This window comes from Hyperoodon ampullatus (assembly GCF_949752795.1).
Source record: "Hyperoodon ampullatus genome assembly, chromosome: 16".
Lineage (NCBI taxonomy): Eukaryota > Metazoa > Chordata > Mammalia > Artiodactyla > Ziphiidae > Hyperoodon > Hyperoodon ampullatus.
The window spans coordinates 65,864,252-65,888,779 of record NC_136929.1 but is presented as its reverse complement, the minus strand read 5'-3'; the positions used below and the strand labels follow the sequence as shown (position 1 = coordinate 65,888,779).

The 24,528-nt window shown below is 42.9% G+C and overlaps 1 protein-coding gene across 1 annotated transcript; it reads right to left on the bottom strand.

Moving 5' to 3' along the window:
- Nucleotides 1-849: 849 nt before the first annotated feature.
- Nucleotides 850-23,384, bottom strand: SMAD9 (SMAD family member 9; the record flags this gene model as incomplete). Its single annotated transcript, XM_079721869.1, has 5 exons — nucleotides 850-993; nucleotides 3,916-4,172; nucleotides 13,356-13,577; nucleotides 17,209-17,466; nucleotides 22,973-23,384. The coding sequence occupies 5 exons, from the start codon at nucleotides 23,382-23,384 to the stop codon at nucleotides 850-852; spliced, it is 1,293 nt and encodes a 430-aa protein (XP_079577995.1).
- Nucleotides 23,385-24,528: the final 1,144 nt, after the last annotated feature.

The window sequence follows — 24,528 nt, the reverse complement described above, 5'->3', positions numbered from 1 at the left end:
TGCCTGACATGAATCAACAGGAAAACAGGAACCCGAGATTTCCTATGTGGAAAGCAGGCATCTCCGTGGGTGATTATCAGACTAAGTTCTGGTCTTAATTTGCAATTGGGGAATATAGCTCATTTCATGCTATTTTCATATTTATCTTCCCATATTAGACTCATTCGGTTTTTTTTTTTACAGTGGTAGATAATGAGGCAACATGACTCTCAGCTTCACAGTTTCTTTCTTTTCCCATCACAGTTTAATTTGTTTAAAATGTACCGTTCATATCAGCACAATAGTCCAGCTATAGGTATTTCAACTTCAGAAATAAAGTTTATGTGACTTATCTTACATAACTGATTTTAAAAGCTTGATTTTTTTGGCCAGTAGCACTAACAGTGAGGTTATTTAAATTTTATGGGTTTGATAGCTTTGTTTTGTCCTGAAGTGTTATTTGCTGTAGTGCTGCTAGTACCTGATTTTTGCTACGTAAACAGTTTTAATATTTTTCCAGACTGGCCACACAACATGCCTTACATGACACGGTGGACTAAAGCTGCCTTTATTCCACCAACACCCTTCAAATACTGTTCCTACAGTTGCCTCTCATTTGTTCTCTGCCACAAAAGAAGCTGCTGCTTATTAGAGCATAGGCACAAGAAAACCTGCTTTTCTAATTGCACTGTACTGGCATCAGGTTAACTAGAAAACACAAAACAAATGGTGATACAAAATGTGAATAGTATATATTATATGTATTTACACATGTACTTAGAAACTTCAGTTAGTTGCAAATCTGAAATGATATAAGCCACTGCCTGCAATAGCATCTATCCTATAGAAATGTGGATGAAAACAGGACTGTTAAGATACTGAAGAAATCGGGTTGTGTGGAGAGCCCATTTGAGTCAGAACTTTGTCCAACCACTGCAGTGGTCCATGAAGGTGAATCTCAATCCAGCAGGGCGTGCTTGTGACATCCTGGCGATGATACTCGGCTCCCCAACCCTGAAAAGCAAAAACGGAGCGGAGTGACTGTGCCAGACTTTACAGGCAGCCTTCAGAGGCCCCAGCAGGCCCGGTGGACACAGCCCACCCAACCCGGGGCAGTTCCTGGGACCTGAGAACGTGAACTCTACGTTCCTGCAAGTACAGGACAACTTTTGCATCAACCAGATACCCTGAGTCCCCATCCATGGTTTCCTCCTGGGTTCACAACTAAATTCATGGACCTAGAGAGGGCCTGGGTTCTAGCCATGCCGGAGACCCTGGCAAATCACTTGCTCTTCCGCAGGGAAAGGAGCTTGAACTCATGTTCACCCCCTTAATGCTGAAGACCCATGTTTTGTACAAGATGGTTGCTCACTACAGACCAATGACTGGATCTGAACGTTGTAAAGCGAGGGCTGAGGGTGCTCTTGGTTATTCAGGATTGATGAACAAAGCTTGTTTCTCCTCTCCCCCGCTGGCTCACTTCTGGCCATTTGCCATTTGTGACCATCCATAGGAGAGACAGTAAAAATAAAGGTAATAAGTTTAGTTAACATCCATCACCTCACATGGTTGCAGTTTTTTCTTGTGATGAGAACTTGTACATTTCTTTTACACTGATCATCTGTAGTTATATTTGCTAGGGATTTATGTTTTTAAAAGTCCCTGCAATATAATAAGTTTATTTTCTGTGAATTGTGTAGTTTTATGAATTTAAAGGTTGCATATCTGAGAAATACATCTTGCTGATCTTAGGAAAATAAGATTTCTATGCAAGCTTATGTTACAGTGAAATAATTACGTCTGAGATATTGGCATTTCATCCTAATTTGAAAAACACAGGCCTAGAACAAAGTAACCGCAAGTCAAATGGTTGTTCGTTAATGGCAATTTAACGCCCTCTGCTGGCTCTGAAGCATCAGAAGGTTTGAAAAGATTTTCAGGTATTTAATTGCCTGACCGTGTGAAAATACTTTTTAAAGCTTAACAGTAAATTTGAATAAAACTGCTTTGTCACCATGAAAGAAATGGATTCAAGAAGTCATTTTTTCAATTGGAAACTCTATTCTTATTTTTAAAATATTTACTAAAATTATATATACAATAAAGACATAATGGACTTCCCTGGTGGTGCAGTGGTTAAGAATCCTCCTGCCAATGCAGGGGACACCACAGGTTCAAGCCCTGCTCTGGGAAGATCCCACATGCTGCAGAGCAACTAAGCCCGTGCACCACAACTACTGAGCCTGCGCTCTAGAGCTCACAAGCCACAACTACTGAGCCCACGTGCCACAATTAGTGAAGCTCATGTGCCTAGAGCCCGTGCTCTGCAACAAGAGAAGCCACCGCAATGAGAAGCCTGTGCACCACAACGAAGAGTAGCCCTGCTCACCGCAACTAGAGAAAGCCTGCGTGCAGCAACAAAGACCCAACACAGCCAAAAATAAATAAAGTAATTAATGAAAAAAAAAAGTATAGAAAAACAGGACACATTTTTCAAGATAATTTTAAAGGATTAATAAATAAATTTTACTTTGAGAAAACCTGGAACAAGCCATACTGATTCCTTGGATGAATATATGACAATGGGAAAACTGCGTACATATACTCAGTTTGATAAACAAGCTCAGATTTGGAAATATTAGAACTATTTGCAAGTGCTTTGCGAGGGATGAAATAGCAGATGATGAAACTGAGGTCTTTAGCTTCAACATGCAAATCCAGTTTTTTTCCTTCCCGCTAAGTAACTTTTCCTCCATTCTCTAACCTTCACATCAATTTTAATAAGATCTAATTTGATAAATTCAACAAATATTCATATACAGAACATCTACTGCTGTCTCAGAATTAATCACAACCCCCATAATGTTTCTATCCCAGTTTGTTTATACCTTTATAAATAGCACTTAATTCACACTATCTTGTATTAGAGTCAGTTCTGTCTGTTTTGTAGCTTATTTATAAATATGACTGCTTCATTTGCCTGTATGCTTTGTAAGAGTAAGGAGAGTGTCTTATTTGATTCAGGTAAATTCACCAACATTTACTGAGTGACCATAGGTGGTCAGCAGTTTGAGGTATGGAAGAATCTCTGTAGCATTAAGTCCTATACAATTATCATTGTCACTTTATCTTATGCGTTAAAAACAAAATCAGATAACTATCTTAACTTGGTTTTCCTCCAAAAGTAATATGCTTAAGAATTTTCTTAAAATTGCTAAACAAGAGATTTCATACTCATGGAGGAGCTCTTCCAAAAAAACAATTGACATATATACACTACCAAATGTAAAATAGATAGCTAGTGGGAAGCAGCCGCATAGCACAGGGAGATCAGCTCGGTGCTTTGTGACCACCTAGAGGGGTGGGAGAGGGAGGGTGGGAGGGAGGGAGACCCAAGAGGGAAGAGATATGGGGACATATGTATACGTATAGCTGATTCACTTTGTTATACAGCAGAAACTAACACACCGTTGTAAGGCAATTATACTCCAATAAAGATGTTAAAAAAAAAAAAAGATAGCATAGATACCTTGTTTGATCAGTTGTTAGTTAGGGGAGCAGGGATTTGATTTGAAATCTGTCTGCTTACAGAGCTCATGCTTTTCCCAGTTAAGCTGCTGATCAGGAAAGCTGTACATTGTTTGGTAAAATCTGGACTCTGCAGTTTCCCTACTCTTGCCATTACCTGTAGGTAGAATTTTGACTTCTAGGATATTGTTCATTCTACTTTTACTGTAAAATTTATAATAAAAATTTAAATTAAATTTGTATTTACTTAAAAAAAACCAAAAAACAATTAAAGACAGTGCCCCCCTCCGCCCCCCGGCAAACTGCTGTCTACTTGCCCTGACTGTCTAACTGCCACGTCAACCAAAGAGTGCTTTTGGTTTTATTTTTCATTTTTCATCTTACAATTGGAAAGCAAGCACTCCTTACCTTGACAAAACTCATCCGGATGGTGCACATCTTAGTCAACTCATAAACGACTTCAAATCCGTGATGGACAGACTGGGCGAGCAGCTGAGCGAACAGCTGGTTGTTGAAGATCTTGAGGCTGCAGCCGCTGGGGATCTTGCAGACGGTGGCCGGGTGAAAGCCGTGCTGATAGTTGCAGTTCCGGCTCTGCACAAAGATGCTGCTGTCACTCACGCACTCGGCGTAGACCTCTCCCCCGACGTAGTACAGATGCACGCCTACGAGGCAAAAACCGTCTTCCAACACCAGCACCGACTTTCGCTTGGATTTATCACCCTTCCCTTCTCATCCACCTCTGTCACCTCAAGAGATGTGACTATCAACTGTGAGGTTAATTTTAATATCACCAATCATTGATTAGTGCCCCACGTGCCCCAAAGGCTGACTTGCTTTAATTATCATCTATATTTTCTCCATGAGTCCATTTAGAAGTGGATTGCAACCCAGGTTTACGATCAGCACCAAGAACACAGAAGTAGGCCTCGTGTGCTACTCCCATCCCTTGCTCAATCTCACGCTTGTTCCTTCTAAAAGGAAGATCTCATAATATTAGATGCAAAATAAATACATAATGCAGAACACATCAAAAAAAAAAGAACTGGACACAGATAGTACCATGGTAATACTCAGGTGCATACACTAACCCTACTTCAGAGGGAACGATAAATGAAGTTTAAAGTTTATTTCACCAACAATTATAAATCCATTTCTCTTAATAAATACCTCAAAGAGACCCATTTTAGTTTAAAGCTTAACACCTACAGTTATAGGTCATAGAAACAATGCCTCTTTTTACCTACAAACAGTGAAATTTGTGCCACGTTTTCAGATAAAATATAAAAACACAATCAAAATGTAGTTTATGCTACTTTATCTCACATTCTTAGAGCTGAAAGGCAAAGCATCCTGAGAAGGCTGCTGCTCAAAGTAAATTTCAGTTGTTGCTTTCCCTCCAAATGTCTGGGTTTAAGATTTCACATAAATTTATAACAAGGGACTGGGGTTAGATGAGATGAAGATGTTCTAGTCTAGTGAGTATTAAATACCAGAACGATTGTTCCCCAACCTTTCAGCAGAAACAAAATGGTCCAGCACTAAGTGTCAACATGATTGTAAATACAATCACTGTGCAGTGGCAAGGGGTTTGTAGAAATGATCCTGAATGTACTTACAGAGATTTTGGATCTTTTAAAAATAAAAATAAAACATTTAAAAGTAATAGAATTGAAGACCTCCAGGGGTTCTCAGACCCCGGTGTGCGTAACTCTGCATTTAGGAAACATTTCGGACACAGCTGCAGCAATGGAGGCACTTCTGCATTATACTTCCCGCCAGCTTTATGGCTTCCTTTTCCGATCTCCTTTCCCTTAATACAGTTTTAGAGAAGAGTGGTTTTCAGTATTATGTATCCCAACCACAGACTCCAACACAGTCTGAAGAAATGGACCCGGGGTCACAATGGTAAAGCACAGCTCTTGACATGCGGGCCAAGGCTCCCCCCTCAGCACCTGGATCAGACCGGCTCCCCTCCTCTGCTCAGCCTTCCTCTCCCTCTTCTTCCTCATCTCTGTCGTTCTTTCCCCTGAATGGCCCGGGGTCTGACACCCGTGGCTCTGGCCGTGAGGAGAAGGCAGGACTGTCCTAATTAGCTGGGACATAGTTACGTGGCCACAGCGACATGTTGGAGGTTAGGCAGGGGCAAATCCAAGCAGACTTCCTTTAAAAACTCCCAGGGGGAAGGCCTGCCTCTGGGGTAGCTGTGAGTTTTTTCAAAGTGAGAGCGAACAGGTGGTAAAAGAGCCAGAACATGAGGCTACTAAGTGTTTAGCATGTCTTTGAATTGAATGACCTTCAAATATATAATCCTCCCAGAACCTATTAAGGAGAACAGATTTTTGTTATCTGACTCTGGTGTTTATTTAGGGGAGGATTTTCAGTCCTGTTAAAGTCTTATCCGCAGCCACAGACATGCTGGCAGAGCATGGAAAGCAGAGAAGAGACTGAACAAGGAGGCAGTAGTTTAGCATTCTGAGTGAGAAGAGAGACACGGGAGGCACCTGCAGAAGCCCGAGCCAGGCCTCAGTACGGGGACCGGGGGGAATTCAACCCCACTGCGAAGGAGGCTGGATTTGGGCTAGAGACAGCGGCATCGAAGGAGTCAGTAAGCAAGGGATTTTATTTGCATCCATTTGACAGGCCAGAAGAGTGGCTTCAAACCACGTGTGTGAGATGCTAGATCGCCATAGAGAACAGTGAGCAGTAAGGATAAACACCCAAAGAAGGTGCCACCTGAGACGAGAGAGAAGCCAGGATATGGGGTCCTTGGGCAAGTTGTACCCACACCTCGGACTACCTCTCTCTTCGGGCTGAATCTTTCTTCATCTGAGTTTTCCATCTGTGTGTGCCTGCACCCACCCTTTAGGAGATTAGGGAGTCTGGAGTCCTGTGTGGTGGTTCATTAGGACTCTTTGGGCTTGACTTGGATCTGCTGAGTCAGGCTGCAGGTCGGTCCCTTCTGGTATCTTCTGCAGCCTTGAATGACAGAGATGATGGAGGGAAGGCGGGGAGGACAGTGGCTTAGTTAGGCTAGTGAGTGGGTTCCAATGCTGTGGAACCCACTAACAGTCAGAGGGGGACGTCCAAAGTGGAAGGAATATGCATGGATCCCCTCCGAAGTGGGAGTGGGGGTGGGGAAAGGATATCCCTGCAGAAAGTAATCTCATCACCCCACAGCCCAGCTCAGAGAACCCTGATGCCTCTCCACTCTGCTTGGAAAACACCCTGAACTTATGAGCACAAACTCAACACGTTCCCTGGAGTCTGTAATTGATATTCCCCTTGGCTTTGCTGCCCTCTCTTCTGCACAACTATTTTATTTTATTTTTCCCATTAAAAAATGCACTATTTATTGAAATACAAGTGAACTATCCAACTAATCGCTGTGAGGAAGTGTAATCGTACTGACTTAGAAACTCTATGAAATGCAGGGTGACATTCTTTTGAGTCCAGGCCATCTAAGGTAAGATCAAGATTTCAGAGAAACCCAAAGGCAAAGGGCCTCACCAGTCTTTACTCCCCATCAAAGATGCACAACTATTTTAAAATCTGGCTGACTGTCAGGATCCTCTGGAGCTTGAAGAAAGTGCGTATTTCTGAGGGTGATTAATGATGATACTTTCAGAAATTCCTTATGTAGTTAGACATATACTTAAATATATGGGAGAAAGGATACGAGGTCTGAGATTTGCTTCAAAATACTCTTGTAAAAATACTGTGATGGGACGGGGAAAAGAATGGTACAGAATGTGACTCATTATTGAAGCTGGAGATGGTCATATGAAAATCTGTTACATGACTCTACTTTTGTGTAAGCTTGAAATTTTCCAAAATAAAATTTTTTTAATGTATGATCAAAAAATAATATAAAAGTAAAGATTTCCAGACCTACACCGGGGCTTTGGTCCAGAGGATGGAGGTGGGCCCGCCCAGGACAGTGCCTGCAGCTGTGCACTGCACAAACCGAGGGTGTGCCTCAGTCTTCCGAGATTTGTACAGTTATTAGAAGACTCCTCCAGCAGATGGCAGTAACTTCTCTTGAGAAATGGGTTCCTTCCAATTCACACAAAGTCACTTCTGGGCTGCTAGCAGAATCAGTTCCCTAAAGCTATACTTGAAGACTTTAAGTCTCTCTGGACAATATGATGAACAATATGATGACCAAGACGAGCAGCTTTGGTCCCAACTGACCTATATTGAATGCCCACTGTGCACTCACACACTCGGCGACTCTGCCAGGGTGGGTGAACCGTGATGCTTTCTCTCTCACCACTACTTCAGTGACCCCAGCATGCCTGGACATGCCCGGTCCCACCCCATCTTCACAGGAGCAACAAAACCCACTAGAGGAAATTTATAAAATACAGAGATGCAAAGAATAAAGACTGGCCACAAATCCACAGCCCAGAAATATTCAAAGCTAATATTTGTCATATACCTTTCAGTCTTTTATGTGCACATTTTAAACAAAATTAGGATCATCCTCTACAGGATCTTTTATAACCTTTTTTCACATATTAAAATAGTGTGGGGCTTCCCTGGTGGCGCAGTGGTTGAGAGTCTGCCTGCCGATGCAGGGGACATGGGTTTGTGTCCCGGTCCGGAAGGATCCCACATGCCATGGAGCGGCTGGGCCTGTGAGCCATGGCCGCTGAGCCTGCGTGTCCGGAGCCTGTGCTCCACAATGGGAGAGGCCACAACAGTGAGAGGCCCGCGTACCGCAAAAAAATAAAAAAATAATGTGAACATTTTCTCATGATCTGAAATATTCTGCAATGCCCTGTGTAATAACTGCAACAGTATGACATTCTGTGTTAAATTTTTTTAGGATTTGCTTTTTCAGGGATGAGAAACCTTATACACATTCAAAGGCAGAATGGAAAGGACATTTTGAGATAGAAACTAAATCCACTGGGAAAGAAGCAATCCAAAAATCACCCTGAGGACTTCCCTGGTGGCGCAGTGGTTAAGAATCCACCTGCCAGTGCAGGGGACACAGGTTCGAGCCCTGGTCTGGGAAGATCCCACATGCCGCAGAGCAACTAAGCCCGAGCGCCACAACTACTGACCCTGTGCTCTAGAGCCCAGGAGCCACAACTACTGAAGCCCACGCGCTTACAGCCCATGCTTGGCAAGAAAGAGAAGCCCCCGCAATGAGAAGTCCGCGCACCACAACGAAGAGTAGCCCCCGCTTGCTGCAACTAGAGAAAGCCCGCACACAGCAAGGAAGACCCAACGCAGCCAAAAATAAATAAATTTATATATTAAAAAAATCACCCTGAGGTGCAGATCCTCCTTCTAAGGAACTGACAAACCAAACCCTTGCCTCAGGATAATTCCTTTCATAAAACATGGAAGCATTACTAGGATTCTACAGAACAAGCTGAGATGTGCAAGAAAATAAAGATTCATTAAAAGGTGAAAAACTAATTCCAAAAGCAATTCAGTGATTTGGAATCTATGATAATTATGTTCGGGGAAGGTCTTGGTTTGCCTGGGTAAGTTCAATCCCTGGGGCTAATGCCTCAGGAATTATAATTACCCACTCCTTCTCCCATGAGAGGAAGAACAGCCAGCAGCCAGGACACACGCAGCATGTCTGCAGCTGCAAAGGAGAAACCTGCTTGTCCTGCTCCAAGTGTCCTTTCACACAGGCTCATTACGAAGGTCAATGGCTCTGACTTCAGTTACAGCACGTCGTAGGTGCTCAGAAATGACAGTGCTATTGATTAGGATTATATTAAGTTGTGCATTTCTAAGAAATATAATCCAACCTCAATGACCTTAAGAGCAGCACACGTATGTCCATGCAGTCCATTCAAAACTGCGGTTTTCCTCATTATTTGGAAATCGAGGCCATCCTAAAAGCCACTCTAAAAAAGCAGGCACGTTTTATACTCCAGTGATCCAAATTGGCTATTACATCACTCCCAAAACATCAGGAAATAACCTTTGCTTTATTTTGCGCAGTCACAGATAGGTATGATATGTCAGCAGTTCTTCATCTTTTTTTCTGTAAAGATCCTTATAATCCTCCGATGGAGCTCTGTGTAACTCAGTGAGGTGCTCCTTTTCTAGAATATTCTTGTGGGGAAAACACAAAATCTTCTCTGATTTACATTTTTAAAGTAAATCATTGTAGAATTTCATCACTTTAGTACTATGAGGACCTTATTTCAAGATCTCAGAGGTGATTCTGCCATATCATGCCTGCAGCATATGATAAGTATTTTCGTTCCATATCAAAAGATTCAACTCCTCAAGCGCTGAACTAAGAGGGGTGCCGAGATGAAAAAGCAGGAGGGTCCCTCCCCTCCAGCAGAAGGGAGCGACTGGACCTTACAGACAGAGCCATGGGTGCAAACCCATATCAATCATGGGACCATGGGTATGCCACTGAATTCTCTGAGCTTCCATTGCCTCATCCATAAAATGGGACTAAGAAATCCTAACTTGTAGGGTGACAATAAAAATAATATGAGTAAGAGTCTGCCAGGGTGCCTCACACAGATTAGGGAAAATCAGTGGGGGCAGCTATCAGTCATTTGAAAGAGTTCAAGTGGTCTGCCTGGTCTTCAAGGAAGAATATGGACAGACTTCATGTAGAATGCACTCTTCCAGGTCCTTTGAAGCCCTGCCTCTGACACTGAAGCAGCAGCCCCGGCTATTCTAGTGCTAACTAGACTACGGCTATTTAAAGCACTTGGCTATAGATTTGTTACTGTTGTAAGGACACAAATAAAGGCTTGGTACCAAGCCTGCTGCCTCACAGTGCACTGCATTAGATGGAAAGCAGGATGAAAGAGCACGGGCGAGTCAGCATAAACCATCACCGCCACAGAAAACAACTCAAAGTACGTGCCCTGTTGACCGGTGGTGGCATGAACTTCCTTTAGAGGACCAGCCATCTTCCCTAACTTAAGTGGCAAGGAACACAAACTGGAAGTGACCTCAAAGCAACTGATAACTACTGAGGGGAGAAATGGCCCATCATTAACCATAATAAAAAGATTTTTTTTGTAGATACCTTCCATCCTTCCCCCCCGACCCCACAGTCTCATCTCGATATAACAGCCAGGGGATCCTTCTGAAGTGAAAACTCAGATCTATAAACTCCAACTTAACTCCATCTTCCTATGTCACACAGGCAAAGTTAAGGCACTCTACATGGCTTCTAGGCCCGGAGACCTGGTCCTGTCCCCTCTTCTATGACTTCCTCACTCCCCTGCTCACTGTTCCACTCACTCTGGCGTCCCTGCTATTCCTCACTATGCCAGGCAGGCTTCAGGGCCTTTGTATCTGCTGTTTCCCTTTGCTTGGAAAGCTTTCCCCACTGGTACCGACACTGTCGATTCCCTCTTTAGCTTTCGGCTCTAATGTCACCTCCTTAGGAAGCCTGCCCTGGCTACCCTCCCCATTCCCTTCCCCTCCTTTGTTTTTCTTTGGACAATTATCATTTGACGTGTGTGTGTGTGTGTGTGTGTGCGCGCACATGTATTATTTCTTGTTTGTCTTTCCTTAGTTGTAGGTAATCCACAAAGCCAGGGATTTTTGTTTTGTCTTGTTTGTTTCCCACTGCTGCATCCCTAGTGGCAGAACCGCCTGGCTAAGATTAAATGCTCAATAAATATTTGCGAGATGAATGCATAGCTGTGAAGTCTGACTGTCTCTAGCAACTAGCTCCACAGAACACGTTAACTTACTCACTAACCTCAAGGTGCATTTGGCTGCAAACTTACTCAGGCTGGTGCTCCAGGAAGCCATGCAGCTCAGAACCAGATAATCCATGGGGGCCCCTGAGACAGAGCCCCCTGACCTCACAGAAACCAATAGCTCTTGCTTTGAAATATTCCATGCCATGCTTTATGGCATGGCTTGTAGCCCCTTAAAAAGATTATCTTTTCACATTAGGACAATTCCAAAGCAGCCTTCTGAGAAAATTGTGCCTTTGCCTTGGGGACCATGTTGAGGGTGGAGTGCCCTTCCATCCAGGTGAGCATTTCCTAGGCTTGCTGGGTTTTGTAACAGGTCACCAGTCCTGGCTCTTGCTCCTATGTTTTTTTTTAACCCTGTGGATTATCTCTCAGTTACTAACATGACACCAACCCTCCACATCTGTCCATCCACATCGGCAGCACCTTGAACAAACTACTTGCAGAAAGTTTCCCAGAAGGTATTTAACAGTCCTTGCATATTTTAATTCTATTTTTAGATCAAGTGGCATAAGTAGAAGTCTAATATGCAGACCAATCTGTAAAGCCCTTTAGCAAACAGCCCTACAACATTACGTTTTAACATTCTACCTTTAGATTTCACCTGAAGATTCTTATAAAAATCATTTAAAAGTAAAACCATACCTGAGATATTTAAGATTTCAGTCAAAGTATTACTTCCTTTGAGGAATGACTATGTTTCCTCCTTTGGGATAAAAGTTACATTACAGATTAAGTTTCCTTTTTCTGACCTCCAGAGGAAAAGTTTAATCACAATCACAGTGATTACAATTACAATGGTAACTCTTAGAGATGACATACCTGTATTCTTCTCTCCCACTCACCCCCAGCTCCTGATTTACTATTTCTCATTTATCATTTCACTGTAAAGGTTTCTTGTAAGCCACCTCAAAGCTACTATGGAAGGATACAGGATAAAATAAACAGAAAGTAACTTTTGCCATTAAGAGTCAACATCGGTGAAAGAGCTCAGCCTGTCTCTAGTCAATGGTCTGTAGGTTTACAACAGGAGACATTTAGGAGGTACGTTAGGAAGAATACAGGAAGCATCATAAGTGAAATAATGAATCTCTCCTGGAAATTTGAAATAAAAGGCTCGTGGCTACTTCCCAAGGTGGTATAAGTGCTAGACGGGGAGAGAAAAGATCAAATGACTCTGAAGGTTCTTTACACCTGTGATTCCAGAGTAGAATAGTGGACAACCGGGCACCATTCAGACACTGCCAACTATTCAAATAGAAAGGAAAAGAACTTAAAGTCCTCAACGAGGCCTCATGCTCAGCTGGGACTGATCATGCCAATGAGACAGGCTCCAAAAGCATCACAGCCAGACCCCAGTGAGGCCTGTGCTTATTCGGCTGTTGTAACAATGCCTGGACACAAGAGAACCCCAATCACCTACCAAAGGCTTCCTGACATTAATAGGTCAACGATTTTTTAAACTGCCTAGCTTCTCAGTCTCTAAAGGTAACTTCACCTGATATAAATAATCATCCAGCCAGAACTCCTCTTCTTCAGAAGTTATCCTATTTAGCATTTCAGGCAATTCAAAAGTAATTAATAATACTTCTCTTCAATAATATCATCCTGGGACTTCCCTGGTGGTCCAGTGGTAAAGAATCTGCCTTCCAATGCAGGGGATGCAGGTTCGATCCCTGGTCGGGGAACTAAGATCCCACATGCCGTGGGGCAACTAAGCCTGTGTGCCACAACTACAGAGCCCACGTGCCCTGGAGCCTGCATGCCACAATTAGAAAAAACCCACATGCCACAGCTAGAGAGAAGCCAGCACACCACAACTAAGACCCGACGCAGCCAAGTAAATAAATGAATAAAAATAATAATTTCATCCTGTTTTCATATTTATCATCTTGTTTGTCTTCCTAATACCCACCCTACGCCACCCCCCAGAAGATGCTGTGCCGACCTCAGAGGTAGAGACACTAAGGTTACAAAACCTCCCATGCTTTTCCCAACAATATCCCCAGAACGGTCTCCCAGATCCCAGCCCTGGGATCATTCCACTAGGTCATGCAGCCAATCCATGGCTTGTTTCTATTTCCACGTTTTAGCTCAGAAGAAGATAGGAAGGAACTACATATTTGCTTTTACCCTTTCCTATGTGTCTTCTGGTATTTTCTATCGTTGAGTTTCTGTTTACATTAGAAAGAAGTCCCAGACAGAATCTGTTCCTGTTATTTGAAGGGTCTGTGAATCCATCAATAAGCACACTTCGGGAGGAAGCCTGGAACGTCTCCCCAACACGGTTGTTCAGTTCATAGTAGGCAACTGAGCACCAGTGCTGCGGCTCCTCGTAGCAAACCGGCCGAAAATCTGAAAGAAAACGGACCAGACAGGACATCACTACCGCCACGCTCGTGCCTCCCAGCTCACGACTCCACCAGGAAACTGCGGTTATCACTGTTCACCAGAAAGTTGCCTGCAAGACCCAGCAGGCTGCTGTGTGATCTTTACAAACCTGCCTCTTTCACGGAAGCTGTTGGCAGGTAGCTCATCTATCTGGTCCACGTACCTGTGCACAGGGGCCACCGTCCTTGTGATTCTCCCATGGTTGGAGGCTTTGTAAACATGTTTACTAGAATTGAGGGGCCAGGCAATAGCGATAGGAGTGGATCCATGTAAACTTCATCCCCCCGAAAGGAAACACAGCTAAAAGGAAGCTGCCAGGTCCCCTCGTCTTTACAGATGACAGCATCTTACTGCTGCAGTGCCAAACTGATCCCCGTGGCAAAGAGCATCCTTTTCTAACGACCTCAAGCTGAAAAAAATTTGTTCGAATATGTAAAAATCAAACCAAAAACACTGCATAGGATTTTATTTAAGAAAGAAAAAACAATGTCCACATAGACTCACATTCTCCTTTGTGTACATATGGGATAATTATGGCATAAAAGTATTTTAAAGGGAGAGGTCTGTTTCATTAGGAAATCCATGAATGTTATGTTTTCACCCCAAATTTTTCAAAGTTAAGTTGCCACTAACCCAAATTTGGTGGGTTTTTTTTCTTCGCCACTCACACTCTTTCTCTGCCTTTCTATTGATTATAGTATCTTTCTTTTCTTTGAATATTCTAGTAATTCTTGTGTCTAGAGTGTGTTCCTATATGCACTAAAATATGAACTCACAAAACAGATAAATTAGGGGGTTATTATTTGATTTCCAAATGGACCTTCACTTATGAAAGAATCCCCTCTGAGATACTTTAGATAGTAAAGCCCTTTGACCCTCCCTGCTCAGTGTGGTTCCTGGAACTGCAGCCACTGCATCACCTGGGAGCTTGTTAGGAATGCAGATTCTTGGAAAGCACCCCAGATCTAGGGAATCAAAATCTGCATTTATACAAGATCGCCACGTGGTCTGTATGAACATTAAAGTTGAGCAATATTTATCTAGCCTGTTACAGGACACAAATAAAATTATGTAAAAACTATATACATATTTTGAAGAGCACTCCTCTAAGCCAAATGAAAGACATTACTATAAACCTATTATAGGAAAGAAACACAAATGGGACAAAATTACCAACTTCTTAAATACCTAATTCCACACTAAAACATCCAGAACTACAGACTCCTAAATGTTCGGTTAAAATTTAAAATTTACTTGTTCTATTAACCAGGATAACACACAAAACATTCACTCTATGGGACTGAGGAATGCCAAAGTCAAAATGCGAAACCACGCTATCTGCCCCTGAAAACACTTATGAAACAGCAGGCCGGCACGTTTTGTTTTCTTTTGCTTTTTTCTTTGTTTCCCAGATGGGAGGTGGTAATAGGAAGTACTCTTGGAAAACAGCTACATTTGGCTGTTCATCTGCCAAGTGACCTCCATTAGGCACTGACAATACTAAGTGACTCTCAGCTGTGGCATCTACAGGTCAGGCATTCTGGGTCCCTGGGGCTTTGGCGGCATGATAAGGCGGGGGTGGTGTGTCAACTAAAAGAAAGCAGTAAAACAAAGGAACATCAAACTGATAGACTACACAAGGACAGCTTAGGTCAACCCTTTCTGCCGCTAAACTCCTGGCTTTGGTGGACAGTGTCACTGCTACAGAGAGACCAGTAATGTAAGGGGGCCATTCTACGGTGACACTGGGACAGTCCTCCAGGAGAAACTGGTTGGCCTGAGCCCCTCACTAGAGGGTTGATTCGCTGTCCCTCTGACTTATGAGTTATTATTGGGTTCAAATGACTTCAGGATGAGATCTTCAAATCTAGGAGCTATTCTCCTAGCTTTTCTCTATAGTCTGTTACCTGGCTTTCAAAACAGAAAACGCTAAACCTTCTTTGAAGTGAATTTAATTTTCAGTTCCTCTGGTGCCATGGATTGTACAATGGCGAAAAGGGAAACTCTGACTCAACACAGTTCAAAATATGGCCCCCAAAACACAGAATGGCTGAAACCTGATTATAAGTTTGTGCCCAAGGCATGCTGAGAAGGGCTCTTCTCCCCAAATACCAGTTTTATGATCAGATGATCATAATTAGGCAAATGGTATGCATTCAGTAGATAACATGTTATCAGAAATTAAATCAAAACAATAAAAACTCCTGAGGCAGAGAGAAAACTCTTTATCGAGGACCTCAGAACAAATGATTCCTTCTGTTCACATTCCTAATGTCGGTTCAGAATGGTCTTGTTACGTTAGCAGTGGAGTTCAATGGCATTAACTCCACTGCTTTTGTTGGACTGAATCGTCCATCCAAGTAGTTCTCACACTTAAGTGGGATAAAAATCTCCAGTGGAACCTGTTAAAATGCAGATTCCTGGGCCCCCCCGAAATTGTGAGTCAATAGATCAGTGGCTGGATGCAGCCATGCAGGTTTTAACAGGCATTGCTGATGATTTTAATGCACGTGGTCCACAGACCACACCGCAGTGCCAGTGATAAGGCATTTCCCTAAGAGAAAATGAACTATGACCCTGGTGCAAAAGTTATAAAGGGGACCCTTTTGTAGGTCCTTGAGTCAATCTATCTACAAAATTAAGGGGCTGAACGTAGAGTTCATATGACCCATCAGTTCCATTCCTAGGTATGTACCCAAAGGAAGTAAAAGCAGGGACTCAAACAAATACTTGAACATCAGTGTTCATAGCAACATTACTCACAGGAGCCAAAGGTAGAAACAACCCAAATATCCATCAACCAATGAATGGATTTTTAAAAATGTGGTATATCCATACAGTGGACTATTGTTCAGTTACAAAAATGGAGTAACTGATACTGCTACAATGTGGATGGACTGCGAAGAACGCCGTGCTAAGTGAAATAAGTCAGACACAAAAAACCCCACAAATATTGTACGTTTCCATTTATATAAGGTACCTAGAATAGGCAAATCCATAGAGGCAGAAAGTAGATAAAAGCTTACGAGGGACTAGAGAAAGAGGTAATGGGGACCTACTGCTTAACAGGCACAGAGTTTCTGTTTGGGGTGATGAAAAAATTTTGGAAATAGATCGTGGTGATGGTTGCACAACAGTGTGAATGTACTTAATGCCACTAGATTGTACAGGGATAAATTGGAAGATTGGGATTGACATATACACACTACTATATATAAAATAGGTAACTAATAGGGACCTCCTGTATAGCACAGGGAATGCTACTCCATGCTCTGTAATGGCCTATATGGGAAAAGAATCTAAAAAAAGAGTGGATATATGTATATGTATAACTGATTCACTTTGCTGTACAGCAGAAAATAACACAACACTGTAAATCAATTATACCCCAAGAAAAATTTTTTAAAAAAAGAAAGAAATTGATAACTGCTCCAAAATGGGTAGAGTCCTGATCAGGTTAGAGGGTGGGCAGGGTCCAACGGCCCGCAGGAAACTGCTGTGTGAACTGCAAGTGGCAGCGCTGGTTTTTACGATGGCCCCGCCTACACAACCGTGTAGGGTACTCGTATCCCGGGAGACCGCGGCTTTCACTGACCTGAGGGCTGGAAGGGGCTCTCCGGCTCGGAAGGGCTTCCCGGGGAGTGAGGGTAGCCGGCTGTGCACGGGGACTGCGGGAACGGGGGCCCGGGCGACGGAAGGAAGGCCGGGCACGGAGGCTGCTGGAAGGAGTCGGGGTAGGTGGCATTGTGCGGCATGAGCGGCTCGCTGTGCAGGGACGCGCTGCGGAACTTGGCCAGGAGGCTCAGCTGCGGGTTGTACTCGCTGTGTCTGGGCACGAGCACGGGAGGCAGAACTGCGGGGAGGAAGGAACCGGTGCGTTAGAACCTCGGCTCATCCGCCCAAAGGAGGGTGGACGCGGGCTGCTCTTCGTCTGTCCATTTTTGGGTGATAAACTCCTGGTTTTCCTTTGGGAACCACCTGCCCACCATTCTGTGTGCTCATCGTGACATTGTCCACAAGGTCCCATCTCCTCCTCAAAAGAGAGCTTGCGAATCAAGCTGAAGCAATGGTTTCTCTCCTCGCAGCCAATTAACGAAAAGTTTAGCAGAGAATCGTTCTGATGTCAGCGCTCTAAAAATTGCCTACTCATGCCCATCGCAGAAATGACCAGAGCTGCCCTATTACCTGGTTTTCTGGAGACCTGACTATTCACTGCTTCCTTTGATTCTGCCAATAAAGTGGGGTGTTTTTTTGTTTGTTTTTTTAATGCAAAATCGGTTTCTATTGCTCACAATGAAACCCCAAGTCATGCCCAGAATATTTTTACTTCGGAAACCACAGTGAATTACTTAGATGACCAGCCTAAATTTTTAGGCTCCGTATGGCTGCTTAAGTAAAAACATTCTACTTGCCTTTAGCAGAAAGGCTTAAAGGTAACTAAAAGTTATAAAGTAAAAGATAAACAGTGAGTAGTAACAAAAGTGAATAAGTAGAAGATAAGCAGTAATAGAGAACTTATAAATAAAGTCTGTTCATTTTAGTATGTTTCCTTCTGGGTTCCATACTTTAAAAAGAACAATTCGCTCCTGATTCTACACAAAAACAGGAACAGATGCAACTCTCAGGGGCAAGCATTGTCCAGGCATTCCTAGCTCCTACTGACTTCTAAAGTGTCCCAAGGCTTGGCAGAAAGAAGCTATTCCATGAAGTATTGTTGAGGGGTGACCTGGCACCAACATAAGTTCCAGAAAGAGAAGCAGGGAAAACAGAGGGACAAAGTGATCAAAGAAATAATAGGCGAAAATGTCTCGGAGCTAAAGAAGGATCTATGTCATTAGATTGAAAAGAGCCACAGAGTATACAGCCTAATTAATGAAAAAAGATCCAGACCTAGTCATACCACCTTGAATTTCAAACATCTAAGGGCAAACTGAATATTCTAAAAGCTCCCAGAAGATCACCTCAAAGTCACCTACAAGGACATGAGAAACTGATTTATTACTTCCCATCACCGACGCTGGACAGTAGAAGGCAATGGACCAATGCTCTTCTAAGGGGGAATAATTCTTACCCCCAAATCCCACAATGGAAACTAATAGAATAGCCAAAAGAATAATATAATTAATATTATATTAACTTATACAATAATATAATAAAAACCAAAATATAGGTTGAGAAGAGGAAGAAAGGAAAAAGGTAATATAAATTAGCTAAATCTTCACCTTTTATGTTAGAGTCAATGAAATTAGCTAAAAGTGATAAATTTGGAAACAGATGTATAAGTATATTATCTAGAGTTATCTTCATATTTTTTTAGTAATAATGGAGAGAACTAGCAAAAGAACCAAGCAAGAATGATTAAAAGAGGTTGCTTCTGGAAATGGCTGAGGTAGCACTTGTTTCAAATCACACTATGGATTTGTTATCACATGCAAGTATCAATAAAAACTTTCATAGAAAGTAAATGTTTTGGAGTAAACAGACAACAATTACAATAACAATAACATCCATCACGAAGTCCACCCACTATCATACATTTATCTCTTCTTAACAAGCAATAATTTTCAGTTCTACAGGTAGAATATAAACTCCAACAGGTAGATGAAAAGTTTTAAGTGAAACCACTACAGAGATGAGGGTGGCAGAGAAACAATGATTTCTTCCTCCTTCAAAAGCCAGTATTTGTATATGCCTTATGACATGATAGAACAAATATTCAACATCACCGTGCAAAAATGACCTGGATGATAAGCCATTCAATTTTCTTTTATGTACTCCATGAATATACAGGCATACAAAAATGCCTTGCCTCATGAATACTCTGAAAGTGAGGGGCTGACATAGTAAATGACATATGACTTCTTTTCCAGGGATGCTTCTTGATCACAGTGTTAACAAAGATCAAATAAACACTCATTTTTCTTTTTTGGATGAAGAATTCAGATACTCTCTGTGACTTCAGTTCTAATGTAAGATATCTACACTGTATTCTTAACATTGATAAACAGACTCCCTCATATATGAATGCAGAGACTTTCACTCCACCGTGGCCTGCAGATCTGAGGCACCAAAAGAAAGGATGCATTTTTCTTTATTGAGGCAAATATCTTGATAATGTATTCTATTATCTGGGTAAAACCAAAGGCAGTGAAGATTTGTAAGGAAAACTGATGGTATCATCCTGGTTGTAATTCAGCCTGACAAGCTCAGTTTACCTTAGGTTTGCACTGATCATATTTGTAAATACTTTCACTCAAAACACAGCTCTGTCTTAGCCCCTTAGGGCTGCTATAGCAGGTATACAATAGACTGGGAAGCTTATAAACACAGAAATTTATTTCTCACAGTTCCAGAGGCTGGGCAGTCCAAGATAGGGGCACAGCCTGGTCAGGTTCTGGGGAGAGCCCTCTTCTGGGTTTCAGGCTGACTTCTTCTCACTGTGTCCTCACACGGTAGGAAGGGAATGGGGTCTCTCTGGGGCCTCTTCTATAAGGACACTAATCCCACTCATGGGAGTCTAGCCTCATGACCTAGTCATCTAAAGGCCCCGCCTCTTAATACTATCACCTGGGGCATGAGGTTCTCAACATATGAATTTGGGGGGGACAGAGACATTCAATCTATAGTAATAGCTCTTTCTAATTACTCAATTCTATTTCTGCATCACAACTGCTGCTTGTAAATATGACCTTAGTGAGCTTACAGACACTGGTCTCAATGTGATACCACCTTTTAAATACCACACTATCTAAGCATTACCCTGGGGGCAGATAATGGAAGGAGTTACTGCTTATAAGGAACTGCAGAGCAAAGCTGAGAAAAGCTTTTGTATCTTTTTCAAAAGTCATGTGGTTCTGATAGAGTGCGGGCATTTTACACGGGGGAGAAATTATACTCCTGAAATGACCTCCGGCTGCATGAAGAAAAATCATTATGAGCCATGAAGACATTTTTGCACGGCTTCTACCAGACGCAAGCCACACAAAGTGAGGTCTGAGGACTGGTGAGAGTTTACCAGCTGCTGGGTACCAGTCTGTGGGAATACAAGTACTGAAACTGAGAGTTTGTGTTTAGAAACTTTAATAGCCACTTGATAGAGTAATTTTATATCTGTTGAAATGAATAGTAAAAAATATTGAGCTTGTATTTTGTAAGTCTTTTAGAAGTTTCATCTAACTAGTAATTCATTTGTATTGTAAAAATACTGATATTTGAGGGATTGGAAATTTTTTTAAAAACTGGTCCTTCACTACAGATAGTTTGAAAAGCACTAAAATTGATTATTTAAGTGGTTGTGTGAGTGTAAAGAAAGTCAGAATTCAGCCTTCAAGGTTCCTAAAACGGGTGGTCAAAAGATGAGAGATTTCAAAGGCAAAACTTCAGCTTTATGATAATCAGGGACCCAGCAAACTTGGTGCACATTAGCATCTTCATTGTTCTCAAAATACTGACTTTAAGCACGGCCAGAAAGCTAGATGTAAAATCTGCCTTTTTCTATTAAAAGATCAAAGTTAGGAATAAAAAGAAAAAAAGGTATAGCTTAAACATTACCTTAAAATCAATACAATCTTTGCCCATCTTTCATTTTGGAAACTCAAACCTAAAATATGATGATATGAAATCTACCTGCCATATGTAAAAGCATTCACACTATCATTCCTGAAAGAACCTCACATAATATGAAAAATGAAAACATGAAATAATCCTTTAAAATTAGGGTTTCAAGTGTTCAAAAGGAAAGCCAGATACATTTTACAAGATACTTCTTACAAGACACATTTTATAACTACATTACTCAGGAAGAGAAAAATGATTTCTTGATAAATATTTTTCATGGGATGTATTCTGAATGCTTAATATAATTCAAATCTTAGAAACAAAAGAGAAATCAAGTCATTTCTGTCATAAACTCATTGACGACATTTTTTTTTTTTTTTTTTTTTGCGGTACGCGGGCCTCTCACCGCTGCGGCCTCTCCCGTCGCGTAGCGCAGGCTCCGGACGCGCAGGCTCAGCGGCCACGGCCCACGGGCCCAGCCGCTCCGCGGCATGCGGGATCCTCCCGGACCGGGGCACGAACCCGCATCCCCTGCATCGGCAAGTGGACTCCCAACCAGTGCACCACCAGGGAAGCCCCGACGACATTTTTTTTTAAGTAGGCAAAGAAAGCTCAGAGAGAAGCAGGAAAGAAGAGGAGAAAGCAAAGACCTACGTGATCTAGGGGAAAGCACATCAGATTCACCAGGAATGTGGGCCTTTCTCATCACAGTCTCACCCTGTATCCGGAGCGATGTGACCGTGAGAAGCATCCACGCTCAGGCAGGTGACTTCCTTGACAACAGTTTAACAGCATGATAGTGGGATTTGGGAGCCTGAAAGGTCACCTCACTAAGACTGCTATAGGCTGGGCATGACTTAGCCGGGACGGCTGCAAGGTTAACTGAACCTGGGAGGGGGCCAGGAGGCAGGCTGGACTCCCCCCACTACCTGCCTTCCTACCTAGAACTGCCTCGTAATGGACATGGGCCAGTTCCCAGAGTGCATGTGCCAGCCCCTTGGTCTCCTGGAATGGGGCAGATGGCCAATCACAGAAACGGCCTCCATCAAGCCACAGGAACACTCCATCCAAAGAGAAATGTAGTCAAATTGTTACAGCGAGTGTGAAGGAATGAAGATGAACACCAGACTTCTCCAAAAGGGTGTGTGTGTGTGTGTGTGTGTGTGTGTGTCTGTGTGTGTGTGTCTGTGTGTGTGTGTGTGTGTCTGTGTGTGTGAGAGAGAGAGAGAGAGAAATATAGGTACACACACACGTGTGTGAAGAGTTTTAGGAACAACACCTTCCTATATTTAAAGCCATATTTAAGAACAGCCACCAATCTCCCCTAACTGCCACTATGTTCAGTCTTGGAAGGATTTAAAGCAACTCTTTCACTGGCTGTTTTCAGACCCAGGTAGGAGATATCTCCACTTACTTGAGCTTGGGGAAAGTGCAGCCCGTTTAGCTCAGCACAGTTGAGTGCAGGAAAGGCGGACGGGGAGGAGGATGTTTATTTTCTTACAGTTGATCATGTCGAGGCCATATTAAGAGCTTTCAAGAACTGGATGATGACTCCAAAATGCATCAAAATAAAACTGCATTTTTCAAAATCACACAAAGCTTACATGTATACTGAAATGAAAATATCTTCTGTCTAGATTGTTCTGACTACAAAATTTGGATCAGTTCCTACAAATCGAACCTCCCTCTCTTCTCTCCCTCTCTTGCGGGAAGGGGGATCCTTCTCCTGCCAGTGCCCCATGTTCTCCACCAACTGGGACACACCCTCTTACCTTTTACAATGAACCATGAAGGAAACCCACCTGGCGTCTCCACACGGCGGTAGTGGTAGGGGTTAATGCACACCTCTTTCTGCTTGGAGCCAAATGGGAACTCACAGCACTCCAGTGGCTTCAACTCATGGTGAGACTGGAGATCGGGCCAACGCCACACTCGGCAGTAAATGACGTGGGGCAAACCCTTGCGGTGGGACACCTGCAGCCGCCCGTCCAGGGAGCGGGGAATCGTCACACACTTGCTGGGTTGCCCTGGGCAGCTGAGCGCCCTCTCCAGCTCATCCATGGCTCCTTTCTTCTTCTTTAACTTCTTCACTAATGAGTCCACTGCCTTCTCCGCCCACTTTTCCTCTTCATCTCCTTGCTTCCAGCCGAGCAGTCTCTTCACTGCTGGGCTGGTGAAGGAGAAGAGGGAGCTGATGGGGGTGCTGGAGTGCATAAGAGAGGGACCACAGGCGTCCAGTGCAAACAGGAGCCGGACCCAAGGCCCTTCACTGCCTGCAGGGCCTGAGTGAAGTGAGCAAGGACGCCTCCCGGGGTGTCATAGGTACCAACTCTCCAGGGACGTCATAGGTCTTCCCCTTCTTCAGGAAGTGACTGTGACCAATGCGGGCTGGAAAGTGGGTTGACTTTCTCCTAAGCCCTGGGATGGGCTGGCCAACTCTGAAAAACACAAAATAAGACTTCAGTGAACTTAATCAGGATAATTTTCAGAAAAGATTAAAGGCTGGATGTAAGAGGGAAAATATTCTTCAAATGTTCTAGACTTGAAAACTCTCAGTCACCTTTGACTCTTCCCTCTCCTTTATTCCCTATATCCAAGTCTTGGTAACTCTGCCTTCGAAATTTCTTTCAGATTTTGAAGCTTTCTCTCCATTTCTGCATATCTGAGCCCCGCCCCACCTCCCCACCCCCCTTGATCACTGCAACACCTCTGAAGGAGCTCCTCTCTTCCAGTTCTAATCCATGTACTACCAAATACAATTTTTAACGTGCCATTTTCCTACTTGAGAAATTACAGTGGCTCCACGGTTTCCCAAGTATAAGTGTCTCTGCTTGGGTTTCTAGGGTCTTTTCTCAACATGCTCATGCCTCTTCCTTTCTAATTTATAGTTTGCACAAGTGATCCATCTTCACTGTACAAAAGATATAAAAATGAAAAAGAAAAAAATTAGGACCACTAATCATCTCACCACTCATATATTCTTCCAAACTACTTTATAGGATAGTGGTTCTCAAAATGTGACCCAAGGACCCCTGGGAGTCCCAGAGTCCCTTTCAGTGGGCTGTGAGGCCCTCTCTTTTCCAACTACACATCTGTGTGCGCTAGATTTTCCCCATGTACTTCGACCCAAACAACAGATCACAACAGACTGTATTCAGGAGCAGATGTGAGAATCCAAGTGTCGTATAGTAAACCAGGCATTAAACAGATGTGCAGAAATATAAAACAACAGCACTCTTTTCACTATTTGGGGGAAATATCTAGTTTTTTCCAAAAAAGTTTATGTTACTATATAATGAGTTTATTGTCGTCTTTAATGAGTCAGTAAATTTTATAAGCTTCTCAGTTTTAATTACTA